Source organism: Saccostrea cucullata, unplaced genomic scaffold, assembly GCF_032062105.1.
Source record: "Saccostrea cucullata isolate Sc308-1 unplaced genomic scaffold, CSIRO_AGI_Scuc_v1 ctg607, whole genome shotgun sequence".
Taxonomy (NCBI): domain Eukaryota; kingdom Metazoa; phylum Mollusca; class Bivalvia; order Ostreida; family Ostreidae; genus Saccostrea; species Saccostrea cuccullata.
Window position 1 is genome coordinate 433,702 of NW_026933462.1, and position 27,077 is coordinate 460,778.

General features: G+C 33.7%; 2 protein-coding genes across 2 annotated transcripts; one reads left to right on the top strand and one right to left on the bottom strand.

Moving 5' to 3' along the window:
- The first annotated feature begins 3,814 nt into the window (after nt 1–3,814).
- Nucleotides 3,815–7,168, top strand: LOC134238416 (uncharacterized). The gene has a single exon (XM_062720541.1). The coding sequence runs from the start codon at nt 3,920–3,922 to the stop codon at nt 5,936–5,938; it is 2,019 nt and encodes a 672-aa protein (XP_062576525.1). The 5' UTR covers nt 3,815–3,919; the 3' UTR covers nt 5,939–7,168.
- A 3,682-nt stretch (nt 7,169–10,850) lies between these two features.
- LOC134238417 (exosome complex component 10-like) lies at nt 10,851–25,152 on the bottom strand. Its single transcript, XM_062720542.1, has 22 exons — nt 25,046–25,152; nt 24,658–24,794; nt 22,951–23,074; nt 22,644–22,754; nt 22,278–22,431; nt 21,785–21,842; nt 21,569–21,644; nt 21,326–21,436; nt 20,740–20,883; nt 20,244–20,434; nt 19,826–19,982; nt 18,336–18,484; nt 17,916–18,078; nt 17,474–17,621; nt 17,057–17,160; nt 16,860–16,937; nt 16,554–16,592; nt 16,372–16,444; nt 16,110–16,174; nt 15,697–15,865; nt 15,276–15,349; nt 10,851–11,096 (listed from the first exon to the last, which is right to left on the bottom strand). The coding sequence occupies exons 1-22, from the start codon at nt 25,124–25,126 to the stop codon at nt 10,992–10,994; spliced, it is 2,511 nt and encodes an 836-aa protein (XP_062576526.1). The 5' UTR covers nt 25,127–25,152; the 3' UTR covers nt 10,851–10,991.
- Nucleotides 25,153–27,077: the final 1,925 nt, after the last annotated feature.

The following is a 27,077-nucleotide window of genomic DNA, read 5'->3' on the forward strand; positions in this document are numbered from 1 at the left end:
TTTTTTTATTGTTAACCAAGTTTTATAAAATACAATTTCATCAATATCAGTTTTTATCAAAACAGCCGACATTGTTCTACTGTGATTTTCAAGCATTTGTTGGAAACAAAATGACGTCCAGATGTGATTACAAGGCATTAGCTCTTCATAAAACAATGGCGACTTCTCAATCTTATGCTTTTAGCTAATTGGAATTCTTCACTCTTGAAAACAATTCGATAATAGAATTTACCATGACTAATTAAGAGTGTTTCGGAGGTGCCTTGGCGTCTCCATGTGAGTGAATAAATTTCCGAAAGGGACGTTAAACAACAAACAAACAAACAAAAACCTGTCTTTGAATTTTAAGGTATGTAATACATGGTAAGACCCGCCTCATGAGTAGATGAGGGGCCCACCTAGTGAACACTTCATTCAATTTCACTGCATTTTATTTAATTTTGAGTTTTGATCTAATAAGCAGTTCATCTATATTCCTGTGTTTACTATATGCCATTATGGAACCATAGGAGTTGTTGTAAATATGTCTGCATATTCATCCTGATAAATATTATTCAGATGTCCTTTCTTCATGACTTTATTTAGTGGTAAAACGTCTTGAATATGACATTGTATAGCACTTTTATCATTTGTAGATTCGGTTTCGTTCAATTAGATATTGTTAAAATATTTTTTCCAAATAGTTTTAAAATTTGATTCAGCTTCCTGTGACGTCCAGTGTATTTTTCTTTAATTAGGCCCTTGAAGATCGGTTGTTTCTTTGCTTTTAATCCCTTCGATATTTTTTAGAACGACATTTAAACATTTCTCCATTGCTCCAAATTAAGACGTGCCTTTAAAGGACCGTTTTCAACGTTACTCATTGGGATTTGAACCTGCGATTTAGAATAAGCCACTTACTTCTTAACTCTAAAGCAAAATGCTCCAGAACCACTGCAAATCTCATCGCCCTCAAAAAAATACATTGATCGTCTATAAGCTCTGAAGGCTGATGGAAGATTTGTCTTGTCTTTGCGTATTTGAGAATCTTGTTTATTTTATCTTGTCTATTTTATTTCAATTGATATAAATTTAATGGCCTGAGATATTTCACAAGTTCAACTAAATAACAGTTGTGAATTAATAAATCATGAAATTTGCTTTTAAACGGCATATCTACAATACTTAGCATTTTGTTCACAAATTGCTTTCTTTTGTACTATTCTTATTTATAAACTTAAGGTAATTTTCCATGAAATTTTAGAATGTATTTCAAAAGCTGCTGTCAGAAAATAAAATTGTTTACCTACCTACCGACCCAACTTGAGAATTTAGGGTCGGGTTAGGGGAAACAAAGATATTTTTAATTTCGGCCTGAGATGTAAACTTCTAGATTATCTCTTTAATGCGAGTTTTGTCTTACTTAAAGGCAACATTCGTTGAGGTTAGGTCTGTAAACTCTGATTACCTATGTTTGTAAGAAAAATCAATTAAAATCCTTAAGAGGGCTGGGTGGTTGTGGCCATTTTTAGATTATATTGATCTCCTTTAGAAGAAGCGCTCCATTGATATAGAGATATACAAAAGTGATGAAATTTTAAAATTTAAATGTATGAAATATTTCTTTGCCAAGTGATGTCTGAAAGCTTAAGATATCAAATCTAAAAAAAATTCAGCTATACCCGATGGTTTATATGTTGACCCCCCAGCCTCCTTATAATGTATCCGCTATATTGTTTTTTATTACAGATATTGGTCATTTTGGAAGCTACATTTAAGAAAGCGTTTATGCTATCTACATGCCATGTCTGCTATTTAATGCAAAATAACTCTTAATCCATGTTCAAAGGAGAAATATTTTGACGTCATCTACTGATTCTTTTAATTTAATTTTTTTGTGATGAATATGTTTTACTCGTCAAAAATATATTTTAAAAAAACTGTCGGTTTAATTCCTTGATCATTTTGACACATTATAACATGTGTCCTTCTCAATTAGGCCAAAATAAAAAATACATTTGTTTCCCCTAACGCGACCGACCCAGTTAAATCGCGCCGACTGAAAAGATTTTTTAAATAAGATGATTCAAATATTTTTTTTATTATTAACCAAGTTTTATAAAATACAATTTCATCAATATCAGTTTTTATCATAACGGCCGACATTGTTCTACTGTGATTTTCAAGCATTTGTTGGAAACAAAATGACGTCCAGATGTGATTACAAGGCATTAGCTCTTCATAAAACAATGGCGACGTCTCAATCTTATGCTTTTAGCTAATTGGAATTCTTCACTCTTGAAAACAATTCGATAATAGAATTTACCATGACTAATTAAGAGTGTTTCGGAGGTGCCTTGGCGTCTCCATGTGAGTGAATAAATTTCCGAAAGGGACGTTAAACAACAAACAAACAAACAAAAACCTGTCTTTGAATTTTAAGGTATGTAATACATAGTAAGACCCGCCTCATGAGTAGATGAGAGGCCCACCTAGTGAACACTTCATTCAATTTCACTGCATTTTATTTAATTTTGAGTTTTGATCTAATAAGCAGTTCATCTATATTCCTGTGTTTACTATATGCCATTATGGAACCATAGGAGTTGTTGTAAATATGTCTGCATATTCATCCTGATAAATATTATTCAGATGTCCTTTCTTCATGACTTTATTTAGTGGTAAAACGTCTTGAATGTGACATTGTATAGCACTTTTATCATTTGTAGATTCGGTTTCGTTCAATTAAATATTGTTAAAATATTTTTTCCAAATAGTTTTAAAATTTGATTCAGCTTCCTGAGACGTCCAGTGTATTTTTCTTTAATTAGGCCCTTGAAGATCGGTTGTTTCTTTGCTTTTAATCCCTTCGAGATTTTTTAGGACGACATTTAAACATTTCTCCATTGCTCCAAATTAAGACGTGCCTTTAAAGGACCGTTTTCAACGTTACTCATTGAGATTTGAACCTGCGATTTAAAATTAGCCACTTACTTCTTAACTCTAAAGCAAAATGCTCCAGAACCACTGCAAATCTCATCGCCCTCAAAAAAATACATTGATCGTCTATAAGCTCTGAAGGCTGATGGAAGATTTGTCTTGTCTTTGCGTATTTGAGAATCTTGTTTATTTTATCTTGTCTGTTTTATTTCAATTGATATAAATTTAATGGCCTGAGATATTTCACAAGTTCAACTAAATAACAGTTGTGAATTAATAAATCATGAAATTTGCTTTTAAACGGCATATCTACAATACTTAGCATTTTGTTCACAAATTGCTTTCTTTTGTACTATTCTTATTTATAAACTTAAGGTAATTTTCCATTAAATTTTAGAATGTATTTCAAAAGCTGCTGTCAGAAAATAAAATTGTTTACCTACCTACCGACCCAACTTGAGAATTTAGGGTCGGGTTAGGGGAAACAAAGATATTTTTAATTTCGGCCTTATTAGAAAGATTTTTCTAAAAATTGAATTAAATTTAAAGTATTGCATACTATCATGTGAATTTTCAATTCCTGGGCTATGTATTTTATATTTTTTATCTCATTTTATTCAGCTATATCGGATCAAAACATATTGTAAATTTAGAATAGTTTTAAATATTTCTCTTAATTCAATATACACAAGGCCATTGATTACATCATATATATTACAGTAATATCCATGCATTCACTGGTATGAATAAATTATCAGGAAATTATTAAGTCATCCAGCGAGGTAAATTTGTTGAATTTTAAATACCCAGTTTTAGGCGAACTTCTTTTTGTAGTATGTTTGTTCTCAGTAAGAATACAATGTCAACTGATATTCGCCCCATGGGTATCCGTGCATGCACTTTATTCATTTTAAATCGTCTGCTTTTTAAGTGCAGTTCTGGGGACTTGAACTTAAGTGTTACACTGCATAAGTACGTTGAAGAAGAAAGAGCAATTGATATGGAAATAATTGATTTATCATTGCTGCCCGTTATGTGTGCACTTTGTTTTACTGTATTTCAGATCAACTGTGCCTGTACTGTAAATTACGATATCAACTCATGCCATTTGCTTTTGTCTCTAAATGGCACAATATCTGGGGATCACTGTTCAAAAGCAGAGAGCATGGATTTGGATTATACCTTTAGAAATCTGCAAACTTTTCCAGGAAATTTATGTGATTTTCCCTTCATAAAACTGATTCGTCTTTCGGACAACCTGCTCACAGGTATTCCATCTCTGTCTTGTCTCCCAAACTTGGAGGTTCTGGAACTTTCTAGGAATAAGATCAGTTCTCTCAGAAAAGCTTCGCTGATACACAACAGAAATCTGGGGTATGTTGACTTATCGTATAACTTGATCACATACATAGAGACGGGGGTTCTGGAACTCTCAACCTTTCACACTATCATTCTGAAAGGGAATTTTTTAATGTCCCTTGATGTCAGAGATTTTGCCATTGTGAGGCCATTCTGTTTGATGGATTTCTCCTACAACAACTTACAGGTTCTAGTTAACAACTACAAGTGGACGGTGAACAAGAGTGTCAGCTATTCTGGAGGGTTTATTGACGCAACATACAATAACATCCAAGAACTTCCAAACTGGAAAAAAGTGGGATTTCCAAATCTTTCCGATGTCGGGAAAATCATTTATTTTGGAATTGACATTCGGTATAATCCTATTACTTGTGACTGTAGATTAGCAGAGCCTCTAGTTTATTTTAAACCATTAACAAAGCACATAGATCGAACTTATTTCTATATGTCTTGTCAGAATCCACCAGCTTTAAAAGGAAGTTTAATTATAAATTTTCTGGACGGAGATCGGATTTCAGAGCTTGTTTGTGATTACACAGGTACACCATTGTGTCCTCGTGGCTGTTCCTGTGTAAAGACACCAAGATATTCGAGCGCTGGGGAGACCCAGCTGACTTTCACTTTGAGCATAAACTGTTCACAGTCGAAAATTCAACGATTACCACACATCCTACCAGAAATTAATGAAATCGAATTTTACCTCCATGGAAGCTTTATCGCTCACATTAAAGAGGAACATTACTTGCCTCGTGTCTCTGTTATGGAATTGTCAAACCTGCCTTCCTTTGAGCATGGAGCCTTAGGAAAATTGAAAAGATTAAAAGAATTTTCTACTTCCAGAAAAGCACAGTTTTATGGTATACCGCGTGAGTTTTCTTGTTTTGATCCGTGTATTTTTCTGCAGAAGCAGGATTTTATTGTAAACTGTACCTGCTCACACCGATGGATGTATGAATGGCTGGTGACTAGAAATGGAAACTGCAGTACAGGATTTGCTTTTAAGTGTATGGTTGGAATCAGCGCCGAGAAAATAATAACATACATTCCACACATGGATTGCCAAGAAAAATCTAATAACTCAATTTATATTTTATTATTTAATTGTTCTTTCCTCGGTATATGTGTAGCTGTATTTGCTGCCGCTGTTTATAGATATAAGTATGAAATAAGGCTCATCTATAGAACCTCAAGGGCGTGTAAACGACCATCATCTCAGAGCGTGTTGGACCAAGACTGTGTTGTGTTTGTTTCCTACGACGGAGAAAATCAAGACCTTCATTCATGGATACTTAAATCACTAGAACCTTTTTTGATCCTGAAAGGCTTTCATGTTTTCCTACCGACACGTGACCTGACTCTTGGAAGTGTTCGATCTGACGAGACAGCATGGCAGATCTCGGTGTCGAGGTTTTACATAGTGCATCTATCTGACAATTACTTAAACGAAGACTCTCTGTATACGTATAAGGAGTGGACTTGTATTTGGGAAAGTTATTTGGCGGATAGCAGAAAGAGGCTGCTCGTTATCAACTACGACCTTATCGGTCCCGCAGATACATCCTGCAATAAAATGAAGTCCTTTTTGCACGCTGGAGATGTTGTCAGTTTTTCAAAAGGGGAGAATTTGATGTTTTCAAAAATATCAAAGACTCTTCGCTAGATTAGGAGACTTATCAAAGAAATCTTGATAAATAGGTTATCTGATTACAAAAATTCTGAAAGACCAGTAGAAATATAAAGATTTCTACTAAGTAGTCTACGTAGCGTCATTCAGAATGTGTGCTGTTTTACCACCGTCGATTCATTTTTTTCACTTCAGTAGAAACTTCACCGTACACTGGTTAAGGGCTTCAAATTTAGACCTTTACTCGACACCAGGGTAACTGAGCAGTGCGGATTCACTATAGTGCAAACATACAAACGCCGACTGTGACACAGGACAGAGATTTTCATCACTTGTGTAGGGCAATTATAGAGAAGGAAAAATGAACCTTCCAATCACAAAGCGAACGCTCTACAACTTGGTATCCTGGCCATTCTCAGCAATGAATGGGGAACTTCAGCAGTACGGAGCATCATCAGTTTAGGTTACATGATTTTCTCAAGGTTGCCGATTATATTTGGTTTCGTCCGACGGGTGCAACGTCTGTTGGGCCTTAACATTGAAATGTCATGAAATGAGAACACTCAGCAATTCCAAAAACTGTAGGATATCCGCTCTTTTGACGTGAGAAAGACTCTCAAGATGATTTAATTCAGAAGTATTGAATTTGGAGATGTTTCGTACAAGGAACAATTTTCATTTTATGCTTCTCAAATATGATTTTTAAGTCTTAATTTGTTCTAGTCTTAATTGTTCTGATGTTCTAAAATGATTATTTATCACAATATAATAGCAATATGTAAATACATGTACTTATAAACGATTAAGTTTAAGCATATCAAAGAGAGAAGTTCACGAAGACCAAGACCTTCTTCAAAACCCTGTGAAATGATCGTGGTTTGGGGGCACTGGAATCTTTCCAATTCTCTCTTTAATATACCGTTCACCTCTACAACCTTAAAATTAGAAGCAGAGATTACCTCATTCAAATGAAGACTAGCTTATCAAGTTCATTCACAGCGATTTCTAAGGAGATATCACATATATAGACTAAAAACACCAGAAGTCACTGCCAAGACTAGCTCTACTGATTTGTGTGAAATATGAAACCCATATTAATTAACTGTTTAAAACTTATGGCCAAGGTTGAAGATTTTAAAAAGTGGGTCAATCAAAGACTAGCTCTATTGATTTGTGTGAAATACATGAATGAAATCCCTAGTATTAACTGTTCAAAACGTATGTCCAAGGTTAAACATTTTAAAAAGTGGGTCAATGAAGGTCAAAAATAGTTAAAGCCATTGAAAGACCATTGTCAAAATCTATACACGTGTGAAGTATGAAAGCCCTAGCAAATTGTTCAAAAATTATGGCCTAGGCTTACGTTTGGTCATTTTCTGTAAAAATGGGTTAAACTCCAAGGTCAAGAGCTCAAATTTGGTGGTACTCTAAGAAGGTTTTGTCAAAAGGAGTACTTGTATATCTGTGAAATATGAAAGCCAAAGCCCCACCCACTCAAAAGGTATGGGTGTGCTTAAAAGGTTTGTTGACAAACAGACAGTCAGACAGGGCAAAAACTGTATATCTCTCATTATTCTTTTCGGGGACAGGAAAAATAGAATTTTGTAGTCAATATACAAAATTAAAATGAGGTTAAGAAAAGCAACAGAATCATCCAAAAAAGACCCAAAACACGGCGTTAAGTTTCATTCATCCTTTCTATTTTTAATAACCAAGGCAACACCCTTCATTAAAATCAAAAAAACTCATTCTATCGCATAAGCTCTTCTAGTCTCCGACCAGTAGAGTAATAAAAATTAAAATTCTTGCAAAATACCAAACCAGTCACAAACAAATATTAGCATTGAAAACTAGTACTAGTATTTTCAAGGAAAGTGCCAGATGGTGTTACAGGCTCTCTTCTATGCAACGAAATAAAATTTCTGTACATTTGTTCATCAAATTGAATGATCTACATGAAAATCAGGGATAAAGAATCAACTCTTCAGATGAACCAGATGCTGATGTACCGGTGTATGTGTCGTTTGTTATGCCTATGACTTATGCCGACATATGATGCACAGAAGTGATAGATAACATAACAAAGTGTAGGAAAATATACCTTTGTCATTTACAGCCTAAGCATACTTAAAAAAACAAACAAACAAACAATTTACCACCCCCACAACTTTTCACTAATACTGTATCTTTTGTTTATGATCCTGAAAAATCATACGTTACACACTTCTATATTGGGGAGTACCTGATGTAAGCCATTTTATCATTAATTATTTAATCTCTGATGAGAAATGAGCAATTGAAATAATTAGATTAAAATTTAATTTAAAATTGTTTTTAAATAATCTAATTTCCCAATATGCAGCTTCAAACACAACCTAATATAATATATTATAGTTAATCGCTCTTGTGGTCGATATTAAAAACCTTGAAGAACTGAAAGCGTGTTGGAGATCATAAGATTCACTTGATGACATCAAAAGAGAATCTTGTAAGCTTTTAATTGAATTGATCTTATCACGAGAAATTTTTATATTATTTTTATTGTAACTATGTAAAAAGAGCAGTCCATGTTTTTGGATAATTATGGCTTTCAAAACACATTTTAGAACATTATAAATCAGGCCTTAGCAGCTTTTATGAAAATATATGCATATTCCATAGTGAACCATTATATTTAAAGATTTAAATTTCTTACACAAGAGAAAATACAAATAAACAAGTGGTGCACATCTGTAGAAATTGTATTATAGAGAAATTTTCCTTTTTAATTCTTCTGTTAAAAAATTTACTTGTCAATATTTTGTTAAATACAAGTCAGTTTTACAAGTCGGTAAAAACACTATCATTAATAATTTATAGAATTTTAATATGGTACCTTTAAATGATATAATTTAGCATATGTTTGGATCATTGTAGTGGAATTTTGAGCTCACCTTGGCAAAGACTCAAGTAAGATTTTCTGATCAAAATGTGTACGTTGTCGTTTGCGTCGTTGTCGATGTAAACTTTTCACATTTTCATCTTCTTCTCAAGAACTACTTGGCCGATTTCAACTAAACTGGGTACAGCGTATCCTTGGGTAAAGGGAATTTAAATTTGTTCAAATTAAGGGCCATATCCTCTTGTAAGGGGAGATAATAACAAATAAGTGAAAAATTAATGACACCATTAAAAAATCTACTCAAGAACCACTGAGCCAGGAAAGATGAAACTCCTATGGAATCATCCTCAGGTAGTCGGAAATATCTGACGTTCTCCAGGCTTTTTTTTTTACGATTTTGATATTTTCCTGGCAAGTAAAATATCAAAATTGTGAAAATACCTGGAAAATGTAAGATATTTCGGACTAATCCTCAGGTAGTGTAAATTCAAAATTGTTCAGATCATGACCCCCGGGGGTAAGGTTGGGCTGCAATGGCCAATCAAAGTTTTACAAAGGAATATATAGGAAAAATCTTTTAAAAATCTTCTCAAGAACAACTGGGCCAACAAAGATGAAATTATGTTTGTTCAAATCATGACCCCTAGAGGTAGGTTGGGACCATATCGACCGATCAGGGAATTACATAGGAATATATTGGGAAAATCTTTAAAAATCTTCTCAAGAACCACTGCGCCGAGAAAAAAAAACTCATTTGGAATCATACTAAGGTGGTGTAAATTCAGTTAGTTCAAATCATGACTCCAGGAAGTAGGGTGGGGACACATTGGACGATTCAAGTTTGCAAAGGTATGTATGGCAAATATCTTTAAAAATCTTCTCAAGAATTGCAAAACTATGATTGGTCTTATTTAAATGGAAGCATCCTCAGATGGTGCAGATTGTTCAAATCATGACCACCGGTGATAGGGTGGGGCCACATGTGACAATGGGGGATCAAAGTTTTACATAGAAATATATATGGAAAAATCTTCTTCTCAAGAATAGCAAAGCCATGATTAGTGATATTTATATGGAAGCATCCTCTGGTTGTGAAGATTCAAGTTTCAAATCATAATCCCAGGGGGTAGGGTGAGATCACAGTAGGGGATCAAATTTTTACATAGAAATATATACCCCTGGTAATCTTTAAAAATCTTTTTCACAAGAATAGCAAAGCCATGATTAGTGATATTTAGATGGAAGCATCCTCTGGTTGTGAAGATTCAAATCATAACCCCCAGGGGTAGGGTGGGGTTCAAATTTTTACATAGAAATATAAAGAAAAAAAATCTTCTTCTTAAGAATAGTAAGGCCATGATTAGTGATACTTATAAGGTAGTGCAAATTCAAGTTTATTCAAAACATAACCCCCAAGGTTAGGGATAGTCCACAATGGTGGATCAAAGTTTTACATCTATAGGAAAATAGCAGGAAAAGCCTTTCTCAAGAAAAGAAAGCTATGTTTAGTCACATTAACATGTAAGCATTCTCATGTTGTGAAGATTTCAATTTGTTCAAGACTCCTTGGGGTAGGGAGGGACCACACATGGGGGATCAATTTTTACAAAGTACCATATAGGAAGAAAATCTTTTTCTCAAGAACAGCAAAGTTATATGTTATATGATGGGGCATCCTTATGTAGTACAAAATTCATACCATAACCACCCTCCCCTCCCCCTACCTTAGTAAACTTTTCAATACTGAACTGATTTGTGCTTTTTTCCCAGCTGATGTGCTAAGGTGAGCAATGTCGCCCATGGGCCTCTTGTTTTCATTTAAGAGTGAAAAAGAACACCTACATTTCGCAATAATTTACAAGCTTTATACTTTAAAATTCTACTGTTTCTCTATATTTTAGGAATTAATTATTTATGTCCTTTCTATTCAAATTCAGTATTAACAAATCACATACATGCATATCAATATATTCAACATTTTTTTGTACACAGTTGTGTTATTTATGTTAAACACACAGCTATGTTCTTCTGATAGATAATTCTGAAGACATCAAATGCTATATATTACCAATTATTATTGTAATTTTAATATGACTATGAAAATGTCAACACAAATGTGATACTGTTGTTGCAGTTTGGACAGCACAAAGAGATTTATGAAATAGTCCTTCATCTCTGTTTTGGTTGATTATGACCCATTCCTGCCACTCATTTCTGTTTCGGCCAGTTGTGGCTCCTCCCCCCTCTTTTTCCATCCTGTTTGTAACTGTGACTCTTCTGGGATCGGGAAAATGATTGACTGGATCTTCCAACCTTTTAAAAATGAAACAAAGGTTATCCTACAATTATTCTATTGTTTTCAAACTAACAAAAGCAATAACTGACACTGATGAAATTATCAGTCCCATTTAAATCTTGTTAACATTACTTTTTTCCACTGGATCATACTTATTATTGAATTATAATTTCTGTCTATTTTGTCAGTAGATTAGTAGTAAATTATACAGATTCTTGTTTTGTCATTGAGGGTATTTTATGTACTATACATGTAAGTGACAAAATGCTCTTGACCATTTGCAGAGCTGCCAACATTCTGAAATGAAAAATAGGAAGGCAGGGTTCGCGGACCGCCTAAGCCCCCTGCCGCTGAAGATGTTTCGTAAATGGACATGCAATTGTAGCCATTTAAGGTATGTTTCCATTTTGTTTACTTTAAAACATTGACATGAATGTGATTTAGCAATCTAAAACCAAAACGACGATGCAAGCAAGCGTTGTAAGGATTATGAATATTTAATTATAATAGTAGAAACTGTAGACCACCAGTTATGAAAATTCCAATATTATAAACTCTGATCGAGACAAACAAAAATCGGAAGCATATAGAGAGAAATCGTAATCTTTTTTTGGACACTAATTTCGTACGACTTACGCCAAAATCGTAAGGGTTGGCAGCTCTGCATTTGTGACCCCCTACTAAATATCCAGAAAAGAAAAATGTCTATGGTATATCTTCCCCCAGTTTAAAAACACAGAAATGAATCGTATTTCAAAGAACTGGGTACGGTATGTATAATGAGGCGGCCCTGACTCTAAATTTCATTGAAGTTTGTTACAATCATGCCTAAAATGTGTCCTTTCAAAATCATTTTATTTTTTAAAATTATTTCAACCGTTTTTCCGCCAGAGGTTATGAAAACTGGTGCATTTTCTTCAATAACTACAACTTAAGACGTAATAACGTCATCACGGCGTTACTGATTTTAACGTTACATTAAATGAAATCTGTAAATTCTCTTAACCGAAAACTATTTACTTAATCCTGCCAATATTCCAGTGAACCATTTTGAACTAATTTTCAATTCATCATATATCGTTGATAGTTTAAAATAGTTTAATAATTTTCAGAAATATATAATTTTTTAACAAACGATTGTACCAAACACGCTAGTCTACGAAACTTTATTCATCCAGATGAAATGAGGTGAGTACTTAAAAAAATGAACGTATTGTTTATTAAGTTGGAATTTTTTTTTTTTTTGCAATGAAAAAGCTATCAACAGAACTCCCCCTTTCCATTCCAACAAATGACGGCGCTATAAATGTAGTATCTTTTTATATGAACATATTAATTACTTCCTTATTTCGGGGTTATGTGAAATGCCTTTTTCAATTTTCTTTGATTTTAGATTTTTTACCCTCGCTTAAAAAGTGGCAGGGTATATAGTGATCAGGATGTCCGTCCGTCTGTAATGCTTTGGGGGTACCTCTCTTTTATGTTTTGTCGTTAGAATCCCAAAACATGTGTCGGATCAAAAAGTAAAATAAAAGTTGCACAATGGCAATATGTTATTAAGATTCTGTGAAAGTTTCATTGAATTTCATTCAGTGGTGTAATAGGATACGCGGATAAGAGACGGGTACCCCAAAGCATAACGGGCAGACAGACGGGTGGACATATCGATTACTATAACCCTCCTGATTTTCAAGTGGGAGGTAAAAAACACGAATTTCCGGGAAGGGATCCCAGAATTTAGTAGTACAATGTAGTAGTACTGTCTAACAGGTATGATTTTCTAGACTTGTAGAAATAAATATTATGCTATTTTGTAATGTTATGTGCATGATTTACATAGTTTATCCACATCAGCTATAGAAGTCTGTGCGTTTTGTTTTCTAAGCAAAACGAGGTATTATCTTGTGAAAACGACATAATTATCTTGTGAAAACGAGATATTATTTTGTGAAAACGACTTATTATCTTGTGAAAACGAGATATTATCTTGTGAAAACGACATATTATCTTGTGAAAACGACATAATGTCTTGTGAAAACGACATAATTATCTTGTGAAAACGAGATATTATCTTGTGAAAACGACATAATATCTTGTGAAAACGAGATATTATCTTGTGAAAACGACATAAAAACGAGATATTATATTATGTCGTTTTCACAAGATAGTATCTCGTTTTCACAAGATAATTATGTCGTTTTCACAAGATATTATGTCGTTTTCACAAGATATTATCTCGTTTTCACAAGATAATAAGTCGTTTTCACAAGATAATAAGTCGTTTTCACAAAATAATATCTCGTTTTCACAAGATAATATCTCGTTTTCACAAGATAGTATCTCGTTTTCACAAGATAATATGTCGTTTTCACAAGATAATATCTCGTTTTCACAAAAAAATATCTCGTTTTCACAAGATAATAAGTCGTTTTCACAAAATAATATCTCGTTTTCACAAGATAATATCTCATTTTCACAAGATAATATGTCGTTTTCACAAGATAATTATGTCGTTTTCACAGGATAATTTTTTTCTGGTATTTAAAAAAAAATAATTGCGTGTCCTAAATATACCACCGTAGTTAATCTTTATTCGGACACAAATAAATATAGTTGATTGCATCACTTTTCATTCAAAATAACATAGAAATTGCCGAAAACACTCACAACTGTAGCCATACAAAATTTGTCAAAATAATATTATTTCGTTATCTAAACTCCTTAAAGATTATAGTTGCGGATCCAGGAATTTAATAACGGGGGAGGGAGTGGTATTAATAACAGGGTGTCTGGAGCTGCGTTGAAACCCCATGGGGGTTGGCAGCACATTCCTGGTAGGGTCCGGGGAACGAACATCTACTATGTGTAATATGTGCCCTCCCCCCTTTGATTTAGAAAACAATTCGTCATCTTGCAGGAATTCTAGAATACATTGCCATGGCGGTAAAATATATCGGAATATCTCCTACCATACGTGTAGATCTACTGATAAGTTTGTGTTTCATGCTAGTACCAAAAAAATAATCAATTAAATGCTTGTTTTACAAAATACAAAAAATACAAGCAATTTTTTAAAAATTAAACGGTGGATTGGGGGGGGGGGGGGGCTCGGCGCACCGGCTCTGGATCCGCCTTTGAACTGCATGTTTAATTTAAACCTGTCTTGAAAGCACTGATGTCAACATTCAGCATGATAAATGTATAATCTAAATCATATTTTAAAAGAGCTGCATGATAATTTTCAATAAAACGTTTAAAAACATCTTTTCTTGAACAGTAAAGTCAATATCACGTCCAATATGAAGGAGACGCTCGTTTTAATAAGAGGTACATGTATAAATGTAAACTTATGTCATTTGACTGTTTTTCACTGTATATATTGTTTGAAAATTTAATATCATATTATTCTTTTATTACGGAAGACTGAAGAATTTGGTTATTCAACATATGTCGGCTCATTGTGACGTCATGTTTTTAATGTATTGTTGCGTAATTAATTTCCATGCAATGTCCCTTGATAAATTTTACGAAGAAAAGTTTATGTGGTTTTCATAACATTCAGATACAGATTTAAACAATTTATTCCTGTAAAAGTATAGATTAGATAATAACTCATTTAGATTCAGACTTCAACATTTAATTTCCTTAAAAGTAAAGATTTTAATGATAAGGAAAAGTCACATCTTTCCAAAAACGAAGTATTTTCAACTACAGTTTTTCTTAAAAACGGACGTGGCCGCACTTTGGTACAGTCATTTTTTTTCTTTCATATTAGAAACCGAAGTATACTTGTTCTTTCTGCAAAGTTTCGCAAATGTACTCGGATGCGGCCACATCGAAATCTAGACTTGAAGAGGAGGAAAACGTCCAAAATAGGTGAATTCCAGCATTTTTTGACCGGTTTTGAACGTTACATACACAAAAGGTCACGTGAGTTGAGGAAAATTGATACCAATTTTTCAAAAAGGGGAACCTTAACAATAAATTAACAAAGTTAAAAAAATGTCATCGTGCGTTTAATTTTTGCCGATTTTACAGGGCCGCCTCGTTATACATACCGTACCCATTTCTTTATAAAATGTTCCTGGATTTTAACTTTTAGTTAACAGATGAGGACAAACATGTATATAAAGTGTTCAGACTACGTATTGTTTTAACATCAATAAAATAGAAAGAACACAGCTAAGTATACTGACCTTCTGGTTTCCTTTACTTTGTAATGAAGTGTACGGGTTAAAAACATCATGTTTTTTCTTCTTACTGTCACCACCTAAAAAGTAAATAAACATGTCTAATTACATGTACATATGTAGGTCAATCTTCCACTGAAATAAATATACAGTCAAACCTCTTTATCTCGAACTTGAGGGGACTGAGACAAAAACGTCAAGGTATCCAAAGATTTTTTAAAGAAATCAGATTGAAATACATAGAGGATAAGTGGTTGCATGGGATTTTCAAATCATTTAGACAAATCCACAGTACTGTAAACGTATTTAACATTTATGACATTTGTTGGAAATTGAACAAGTTACCATAGATTTGATTTAGCCCATTTCTCGATGTTCTTATTTATGTATTACCAAAGAAGGTACTTGTATTTAAGTCCCATCCTACCTAAGAACATATTTTGGTCTGCCTGGCTGTAATCAAAGGCAGCAAACTCAGCGTCTTCTCTCTTCTTCCTCTTCTCTTTCTTCTTCTTCTTTTTCTTAGGTTTATCATCGTCCGTTGTTTTCAGATTAACATGGTCCTCTTTGTCCCTCTGTCTTTGCTGGATCGTCATCTTGATGAAACATGGTTTAGATATAAAATATATAATGTATCAAAGGAAGCTGTTACTGCAAGTACACACAAATATTAAATGAAAAAAAATAGAATGTCTGAATGCAATACCAACAAAACTCTTTTATTACTTAATACTGCCTCAAACTGTTTTAGAAAATTAAAACAATTATTGAGACTATTCCTAGCTTCGTCATTCACATGTATTCATCATAAATCAACAATATCCTCCACTGAAACCTTACCTCCCTCACTGACAATTCAATCTGTTCTGATACAGGGTCTGACTTCACTTTCTTTGGAGGTGGACCTAATAAAATTAACACACAAAGTAAAATTTTGTATTAACAAACAATGGACCTGACAATGGCAATGGAGATGAAAGTCTTAATTTGCTCCAAAGTCATCTGACAGAATTATACATAAGGTAGATTATACATCTTATATAGCTGCAGAATTATACTTTAAAAATGGTAGATTTTAATTATATTAGTGGATAATTCTAACCTTTAGGTGGGCTAGGAGATCGTTCTTTCCTCTTTGTATTCTTCTTTAATGTCCAACTTCCTAAGCTCTGTGCCTTAATTTGTAAAACACATCATTTTTTAAAAAAAATATGAAATATTTATTTTGAAATTTAAAAAAAAGAACAAATACCATTAAAGAATGACCTCTGACTGTATAACTACCTCTGATTCTGCAGAAGGTTCACCATCATCAGGCAGAAACTGTAATAAAGATGTTAAATTATAAATTACAGATGTATTAAATGTACATAAAATGTGTATAAAACCTTTAATTTCTTAAAATACTTTGAGCTCATTCATTGATATTGTCTTTCTATAAATCACCCCCTTTAGCATGTGATACTTTTAAATTTGGTGTCAATTTCCAGTTGTCCTTGGAAAAATGTCAGGTTACATTCTCGGGTAATTAGCAACCAAGTACCTTTGTAAATGTCAGGTAATATTCTCAGGTAATTAGCAACCAAGTACCTTTGTAAATGGACTTAAGAAGGAGGAAGCAAGTGCTGCAGCTATCCTCTGTCCCTTTGTGGCTTTTTTCTTGTCCTTCTAGCAGTGTAAATAGAAATGAAACACATGCATATCACAGATTTAATAGTTTATCACATCATATAACAGAAGAACACATGCATGTTTTTTTTTATATATTCCTCCTGGAAATGACTTACTTTGTCACCAAAAGCTGTAAGAAGTGGACTGGCCTTCACCCTTACTATCAGGCCAGAGTTATTGGTACCATACAGCATGGAGGACTTTGTTACCATGGAAACATCTAAGTTAAAACAAATATTAAGAATGCTGTAAAGAGGGTAAATTCATGTTATAACACTTACAAAAAATTTTGCCCCATTTAAAATTTGCTGCAAGAGAGACACTGTGGTCTGCGTAGAATTCTTCTGAGGATTTGGATAAAAGGGTGAATATAAAAATCAGGCAAATATTTCCTGGAAACAGTATTCATTTTTATAAATAATTAAAATCATCAAGACAGATTTAAAAAAAAAAAAAGGAAAAGAAAGTGTGACACAGATCCGGAAAGGACATATTTTATTAAGATAGCAAGAGATGGAGAGAGAGAGATATACCTGGGACAGTAGTTGACTGCTGACTATTTGTCATGTGACCGGGGTCATCTGACATGTGACTGAGGTCATGGTGACAGTTCAGGAGACTGTTCGGGTCGTATCTGGGATGCTGATATGTACTGGGTCTCTTCTCTTGTGGTAATGACACCTGATACAAATAAGAAAGCCACTTACAGATGTATTCTAAAAAGAATATTAACATGTACCTCAAGAAAGACTATTTACTATATATTTTATTTGAAGGAGACTAAGATTTCCAAGTAGCTTTATATTTCAATGCATCTTTAAATAATAATAAAGTATAACATAATACATGTTCATGAATAAAGTGGGCACCATCGCAATCCTTTCGTGTATGGTGTAAAAAGTAATGTTCATCTACGATATTGGAGACTGTAATATTGTACATCTTTAATAATAGAGCCAGTGCAATGATCCCTACCTTTATCAAAGGAGCTTCCCGTGCTTCCAGTATAAACTTGTGAATCTCTGGCAGAAACTGTCGCACTAACGGAGGGATGGGTGTACAACACGCAAAGATCCCCTGCTGTTCTCTCGGCAGAATCTCCGCTATCTGGAGAAGCATGTGGTTCGGAAGAACGTATCTGTTGAAATAAATAGACAGGTTAAAAAAACATCATACACTTCTAATTTTTTAACCACGACTCCAGTTTTTTATTTATGACTATTGCTTTACTTAGTAATTTGTAATTTCCTTTGTACAAGTGTAATTTCTAACATAATATTTCTGACTATATACACAAAGAAAATCAGTTATTTACTCCACACTCATTACTTTTGCTCTACATCCTAGTTATCAAATCCCTTAATGATATAACTTCTGTCGTTTTTTAATTCTTACCCAGTACTTTCATCTTCCACCCTGGCCAGTTTGTCTCTCCACTGATATAACTTCTGCAGCGCCTGTAGCTGCCTTGAGTTAAACACCTTCTTACTTTTCTTGTACAACTCAAGGTAAGAATCCTCCTTAAACACTGCCTTCCTATATACCTGTAGATTAAACAATAGCAGTGTGAACATTACAAATCAGTTGGAAATCAGTTACCTGTGTGTTGATTGTATGAGACTATACTAAATACAGATGATATGTATACTGCAGTAAAAGTTACATTACTGTATATGAAATATCAGTTCCAGGTATATTCATATTTAGTTACATGTACCTGATGATTATGTTGCAAGTTATATGTATCTGTAGATTATATTACAATCGCATGTACATGTAACTGCAGCTAGTATTTCAGTAATTTTATAGTAAATGTACCTGTATCTTTTTATCTTGTAGGTTATAATACCAGTAACTTATATCACTGTTACATATTACATACACATGGACCTCATGTCACAAATATATGCATAGGTGGATTAATTTAAAGTTAAAATTCTTTCTAATATCAGGATCTGTTACTTTGTAAATGACATATAGACATACATGTTAACTCTCCCGATTTAGGCGGGAGTCTACCGCTTTTTCACTCCATCTCCCGCCTACCGATTTAATTTAGAAATCTACCGCTTTTCTACAAAAGCTGCGTCTAAAGTATTTTTGGTTCGCTTGGGTATCCATTTTTGAAGCCACTCTCATAAAATCTTGCTAGATATCGCGTGATTTGCCTCAGAATCATACAAACGCTTTTTTGTACATAGATTTCAAGCACGGATTTGACAACGACAACAACATAAGACTACCAGTGATTACATTGGTTACGATAAATTAATCAACATCCCTGCTATGAAAAAGGAGATATAGCTTTTAAGAATTAGATGAAAACATTTGACATCGTGTTAAAAGCACAGTAAGCTCACAACTTTATCAATAAAGTCATAAGAAATCACTCGATTGACCAAGCCATATGGCACATCTCTACTTTCGTTTTCGATATCGCGGGAAATCTGATTTATATAACGAAAGATACGAACTTGTTTTAGGTCTAGATTAAACCATGCCATCATTTGTTTTGTTTAAAAACTGAATGAACATTCAGAATTATTGATTCTAGGCTATTTCAGCAAAGATCACTCTTCAAAAGGCTAAGTAAACCAGCCAATCCAAGCAAAATGATGAGCATGAAAAAAATTTGAATTTGTACAATTTTTGTCAAACTTAAGGTGTTTCTGTCTTCTTCTTTGCTGTTGATATTTAAGATTAATTAGTGTAGGTACCTGATTTCATTTAAGGCTTATAATATACATGTATATTACATGAAAGATATCGATAATCCAAGCGTTAAACAACACGCGCGCAATGCTACCGCTTTTGAGGTCTGAATCTCCCTCTTTTTCATCACAATAGGTTAACATGTATGTATAGAACTCATTGTAGAAGTTGACCTTGGCACAGATGTCTGTACTCCTTTGTAAGACAGACATCAGTAAATTCTTCTGGTCGTTTCCCCTTGCCAACAGTTCTTGCTTCATTCTGTGGTAGATATACAACAAGTAATGTGTGTCGTCCCGAGCGTACTGCATCAGCTCCACGGGAAGAGGTCTGAAACAGAGGGTTTACACAGATATAAAGAGAGTGTAAAAACATAGGCCTACACAAAGTCTGAATTAGCTCCCTTACAAATAAGTGTCGAGGAAAAGCACAGTTCAAAGATTTAATTATGTAATCATTGCTATACAATTTTAAAGGACTATTTAAAATGTAATTTTTTTATTTTACAATACTAAATCTTTAATTCATTATCAATTTACATTTCATAAATTTTTTTTTAAATATTATAAATTATCCCAGATAATCACATACCGAATTCTCCAATCAGCTAACTGGTATTGTTTGTCTGCAGTGACATCACAGTAGTGCTCCATCAAATGAGCCAATGAGAAGCGAGCATGGTTCAGTACCCGGGCAGCTTGTCCTGTATCAAACATGTTCACTATGTACAGACCAAGGTCTCTCTGGAGCCAGTCAATGTCACTATCAGCTCCGTGGAACACCTGAAATAAAAACAATATTCAACACATGCAGTTTGACCATGCTTTTATTCATATGTCAATCATAATTACATGTTCATCAATATTTGCTTTCTTTTTTTTTTTTTTATTTTAAAAGCAACTACTCATTATACATTACCTGTAAATTTTTTTTCTTCCTAAAAATACTCATCCTCAACATTAAACAACTTTACACTTGAAATTCATTTGTGTATATTCCTATTTTAAAGTTCAAAACACATGTATATAACTAAGGCTCCTCTTGCACTACATTCCGCCACACTCTGTGCAGGATTTATCAGCATTACCTTCACAACAGCAGGGTTTGTCAGTATCTCATTAAGGGGAGATAAGTCATTTCTCAGTGACAGAGTGTCAATCAAGAAGTCCTCTGTTGCCGTGGAGATCTGCATCAAGCAGGTTATTCCCTGGAAAGTCCGGTAGGAGTGATGCTGAAATCCAGAAAACACAGAAGTAAGAGAGAGTTACAAAATGTACTACACAAATCAATTCACAAAGATAATTCCCTGGAAAGTCTTGTGAGTCTGACGCTGACCCCCACCCCCTCCTTCACCCTCCCCCAAAAAACATTGATGTAAGAATTACATGTTAACATCACAACACAGAGATAATTGCTTGGTCAACCCCGTAGAACTGATGTTAAAAACCAGATATCGTGTTTGACAAAATTCCAAAATCTCCCCCGCATATAATTCAAGTTCTGTATGACTTAATGCTGTAATGTATGTATGTAAAGCTTTGGCAGAATATCTCACTGACAAAAAAATCCAAAATCTCCCCAAACATACAAACATTTTACAATGACAAATCTTCAGAATTTCGAAATGGATACTATGAACCCTATAGTTTATTATTTCTTTGTAACCGACTTACTTCTAAATCCACAGCTAGAATTTCCTCTGTTTTGAGTTTATCAAGCACTGTCTGAAATTCTGTCACCGTGGAGACAAAGGTCAGGGGAGTATCAGCTGTCGAAAGTGCCCTCTACAGAAAAATTCAGATTGAAAAACTATTACAATTTCATAAAATACATTTTTAATAAAAAGTGAAGAAAAAAATTGCTTCCAGTCTTTCAGTTCTTTGATGATTAAAGAATGCAATTTAATGTAATCTTACAATGGGCTCAGTGGCTTGAAGTTGCTTTTCTGTTGGTTTGAACACACTTAGTTCAAACTTGTATGGGTGTGGGTAACTGTAATTAAACCAAATTTATTTTTTATGTTATTAGCAATCATTGCAGTTAGTGAAAGTCTTTGACATCTTAGTTTGTTAATTATTTTGTTTTAAAAAAAGCACATGATTTTAAACTGTAGTAAAAATAAAAAGACTTACAGAAAATCTGGTTCCTCTAACATTTCCGGTGTGATATCTTCATGTAGTTTAAGACTTTCTGTATGAAGAAAAGAAATCCAAACAATGTAAACACCTTTTTACTATGGTAAGTGGCAAGAGCACTGAGAAGAATTAAGATAGGAGGGGCTTCATACATTCACCTTTAATATAATACCCATGTCACACAGAGGTCAAGCTATTTAGCAAAAACAAAAAAGGCAAAGCATTGGATAATTAAAATTTTGTGCATGATTATTTTCATCTTTTCTGACTGAAATTCCTTTTTGCAAGTCTATCTTGTTAGTGATTTTTGCAAACATTGTTTTTTAAGAGTGTAAAAGGAGCAAGAAAAGGAGCTGCTGCAAAAATAAAATGTATATCTCTATGCACTGTAAATCACTTCTATTAAAATTTACCAAACAAATTCAAAATACATGTACCCACAAAGCAAACATTAACAACAAATGATCTTGAGACTGGATATATTATGTACCTTCCAGAGACTGAAGAGCATTAGGTTTCTCCATGATTCTGGGCACAAATGGTCTGTTTTCATTGTCGATCTTGTCCCTAAACTTTAGCTGAGGCCGCTGTATGTTCCTCGCCGTCAGAAGCTTGTACTCAGATATACTTGGGGAAGCAGAGCTCTGTCAAACATAAAGAGGTTAGAAAAAAAAATCAGGTACATCATTTTACTATTAATTAGCAGTGAAGGTTTACTAAAACAAAGATGTTCCTGCTTGGATTTCATACAATAATTTCAAACTGAAATGTACAGCACACATAAACTCAAACCAGTAAATATAAAATAATGATATTTCACACAATTAGTATCTTTTTAGATTATTAAAAATCATACCTTCTTATTCCAGCTGGCAGTGGAGGTTTGTTTTACTTTTGGAGTGGCTGTTGCAATAATTAAATCTTCTTCCTTCTTCTTCAGACCAGCAGATTCATCCAAATAAGATCCCTGTCAAAAAAAAAAGTAAACCGAATCATCGTTACAGTCAATTTCATCTCATAAAATTTTTAGTTTTCTTTATGACCATTTGATTTTTATTTTTTGTTTATTGGATACCAAGAACTCTCTTGACTTTTATCAATAAAGATTTTAATTTATAGAGAAGATAGTGTGTCAGAGACATTTTTAAATAGTTTCACTGTACCACTTTCTCTAGGATGTGGTCATTAGCGTCCATCAAGACATCAAACTTATCCTCCAGGTCATGGGCATCCGACGATGATGTCATGTGTCCCTTCACATTGTGGTAACGCAACACATTCTGGATACTGTCAACAGAAACTCAAAGATCAAATACAATTATAACAATCTGCCATCCACCAACTCCCCCAAAAATGCAAATAAATAATGAATCATATGACAGAGTATGAAGACTCACTGTGAAGAACCATTTACCATTATACAGGGCTTTCAAAAAGATTTGAACCAGGTGGTACTTTATCAAAAATAGGAGGTACCATGTGGCGAACGCCGAAGGCGTGAGCATGCTAGGGGTTTCCGGGGGCATGCCCCCCCCCGGAAAAATTTTGAAATTTAGAAGCCACCAGACAGCATTTCCTGGTTTCTAGACACAAAGAAGTATGCTGCTATCGGTGTTATTTTTATGCCATGTTTCAAAGTTTATTTTGGTCAATACACATTGAAGTTTAGGACTGGATGGGTGGAATTACATAGAAAAATTAGTTATTTGAGCAGAGTAACAATAAGATTTAGATAAAACTTCTAAGTTCTATGCTATATTTGTTTATACTAATTTGTTCAAAAATTTTTTGCAAGGTTTGAGTTGTGTTTTATTTTAAATATAAAAAAATTATTGAGTCACGAAAGGAAATGGAAATTCAGAATTTAAATTTAATAAAAGAGAAATGAATGTGTACTTGCATTAAATTAAATTCATTTCTGTTCTACAGTAAAGTGCAGATTAAAAAATAAAATAGAAGAAGCACTACATGATTTATAGCATGTACCAATAAATTCAGCATATTTTTCATGCACTGGTACATATACATATAAAATAATATACATGTGAAAATTAGACAAAGATGACATCAAGACTGGAGACAAAAAAATTTAGATATGACTCTCTCACTTTACTGGATATGGTTACAATAATGGGAAGAAAGTAACCTCCGCAAGGTCATTCTCTTGACCACTAGAAAACTGCTGAATCAAAGAATTAAATGTGTGGCAAAAGAAATAGTTTCTGCTTTATGTCCTTTTGTTTCATCAGAGCTATTAAAATGTACAGAGGTGGTCAAAGAACTATCTACTGTTCATATCAATCTCTCTATCGGTCAGCTGTGTTGAAGACTTTCCGCGATCTAGTTCCTTGTATCTTAAAATCTTTTGTGAAACTCATTACCATGGCTTTAAATAATGTTAAATTGACACTTTCATTTCTGACACCTGGATTCCTATTTTTTATTTTTTTGACCGTATTTATTTAAAACATATTCCTAGTCATTAGCTTTTGTCAAAATCAGTGACGGTGGAATTTGGTATCGAAATCTACTTTCGTTTTCGACGCGTTACGCAATCTCTTTTGTTTCATTTATTCAAACGCTTTAATGATCTTCTTGACTAACCAATCAAAAACGTTATTAGATACCACTACGGACTAAGAATAATACAAAGCTACGTAACCACAATGTTGAGTTTGTAAAACATGATACCTATGATAGGGCCTATCATATTTCCAAGCGATTTTTTTTCTCCACTGAATATTTTGGCCGGTACCATGAATGAATCCAACCGGGTAAAAGTACCGGGTACCGGCAGATTTTGAAAGGCCTGATTATAGATTTTTGCATGACATACTTAGTATAACGAATATTTGTGAATAATCCCTTACATATTGAGGACTCGCTTCCCTTCAATGTCCAAGATGTCCCGCACGCCTTGGAAACTTGAGTAGTAATCAAAATCATCCCCAGCAGCAGGCAAGTCGTTAGATGCACGAGTTGCTTGCAATACAGACTTCAATGATTGCTAAAAAACAAAAATTATTAAGTTTGAATAAAAGATCCATTGCAAAAAAAAAGTCATTAGTTATGATGACTTTCGAAACTATTTAATTGCAATTCGCTTAAGTCTTCAGTTTCACTACTTTTTACTGAAGTTAGAACTTCGAGGAAATTCGAGACAATATTTCCACGTGTTGGAAATCCGAAAAAATAGGTCAATTACACAAAAACGTTTACAATTTTTAATGAAATGCTAACTTTATCGATGGGATGTACCTGTGTAAATGTGTTAACATCCTGAAACCCAGGAATAGGCTCACTCTTTTCAATACTCGAGTTTTTACTGTCATCAGACATTTTTTCCCATCGGATTCAATACCAGTATATCTAGAATATCAAACCCGATTCAATTATTCGTTGTAAAAAAAAACAAGGTTAGCTTTTTTAAAAAAGCTGAGGGTCAGCCACTGGAATACAGAAAGTTTCTTTCTTGTTTTGTAATGGTTTATGATTTGATCTATCCATCATGTTGTGTTCCTTACATGTAATAAATGCCAATGTAAGAAAAGTTAAATTCTTGTAATCGTTTTCTTATTTGTAACATAATGCTGTACACAATAAATAATAAAACATAGAGTAAATTTTAGCTAGTCTGCATCGTGATCATTGCCATTGTTACATTAAAAGTTTAAATCTAAAGTTTAAACTTATCTATAACTATCTAGATAGTTATAGATAAGTTTAAACTTTAGATTTAAACTGTTAATGTAACTCAATGATCTCCAATAAATTCTCTTCAAGGCAGACGTCAGAGAAAGTTCATCTCATACCGGTAAATGAACAAAAGCCAACATGGCAACTAAGATCAGGTTGAATTCTATAAAAATGATATAGATTATGATGAATAAAAGGAAGGTAGACTTTGTGTTAGATTGTTTTAAATATTATTAAATAACGGTTTTCAGTTGTGCATTTCGAGGCAATGCATGATGTGGAGGGGGGGGGGGTATATTTAATTTAATTTCTATGTTTGAGCATCCATTTTATTAGTGTTATTAAGGAAGAAAAGAATTGCTTCCAAAAAAAAAAATAATGAATGCCACGGAAAACAATTTAAAATGGAAATTCAAAATATGTTTATACATGCAGTTCGTATACTTAAAATGTCTTTGATGATCATGATGATGTCTACCATCATAACAAAACTATAGATTAAAATACTGGAATCCATCCCCCTTCTCTCTCCTTTCACTGGGGGGGGGGGTGACCCTGTCTATAAATCAGCACAGTTCTCTCAGCTATTGCATTTCCACTGTGGTCAATTTCTCAAATGTGGGCGTGGTTCACGTGCACAAGCGGACTTACACGTCCATCATCATGTAAATTCTAAGAATTTACTGTTTTACAGTAGTCTTCTGATGTTTTCATAACTTCTATCATTAGAGTGAAAAGAAATTGATCATTCTTTTTTTCACTATTTTGGGACCTTTGTGGCAAGTGGATTGTTGTGTGAATTCCAACCCGTACATGTCTTATGCAAGGTATTGGAGTCTTGCATCACGCATCCAGAAGAATACACAATTTACAATGAAGCGCATTGAAGTGGTAAAATTTTCTGTTTGGATGGAACGTTTTGAGCTATCTTTAGACACGCCCATTTCTTTAGAAAGGAAAAATCGGTCAAATGATTCAATTGAATACCTGTAGAACAGGTATTTCATAAATATAATCGCCAATGAAATTGAAGGTCTACATAAATACCGAGTAAGCACGTGTTCGACTGATACATGTGTTATGTTAAATCCAATAAACACGATAAAATCATAATTATGTATAAAATCGTCTCAATGCGTGTTTTACATATAAGCGGAAACTCTCTATATGTCTCTTTCTTATATAAAAATTTTAATTTCAGTGTAACTCATGTTTTTTGTGCGGAAAGTGTAATGTCCTAAAACATTATGACGAATATTCCTGTCTCGTTTCTAAAGAAACGTAATGTTATAATTGACGTTCAAAACATGACTCAGAACGTTTCATCCAAATGGAAAATTTTACCACTTCAATGCGCTTCATTGTAAATCCCCGGCTTGCAATGGCGATTGAGGGAATAAATGTACTTATCTTCTATTAGAAGCAATGAAATATTTTCATAGAATCATTTAAAAACTGACAATTATCCCATCTAGACTTTTGCTGAACAGTCTATGTCATTAACTTTCACCGAGAACGATGAAGAACAATGCAGTCTATAAATAGATCGAGGTCGTGAGTATTCGAGAAGAAGCACGCCCTCTGGTCGGAGAAA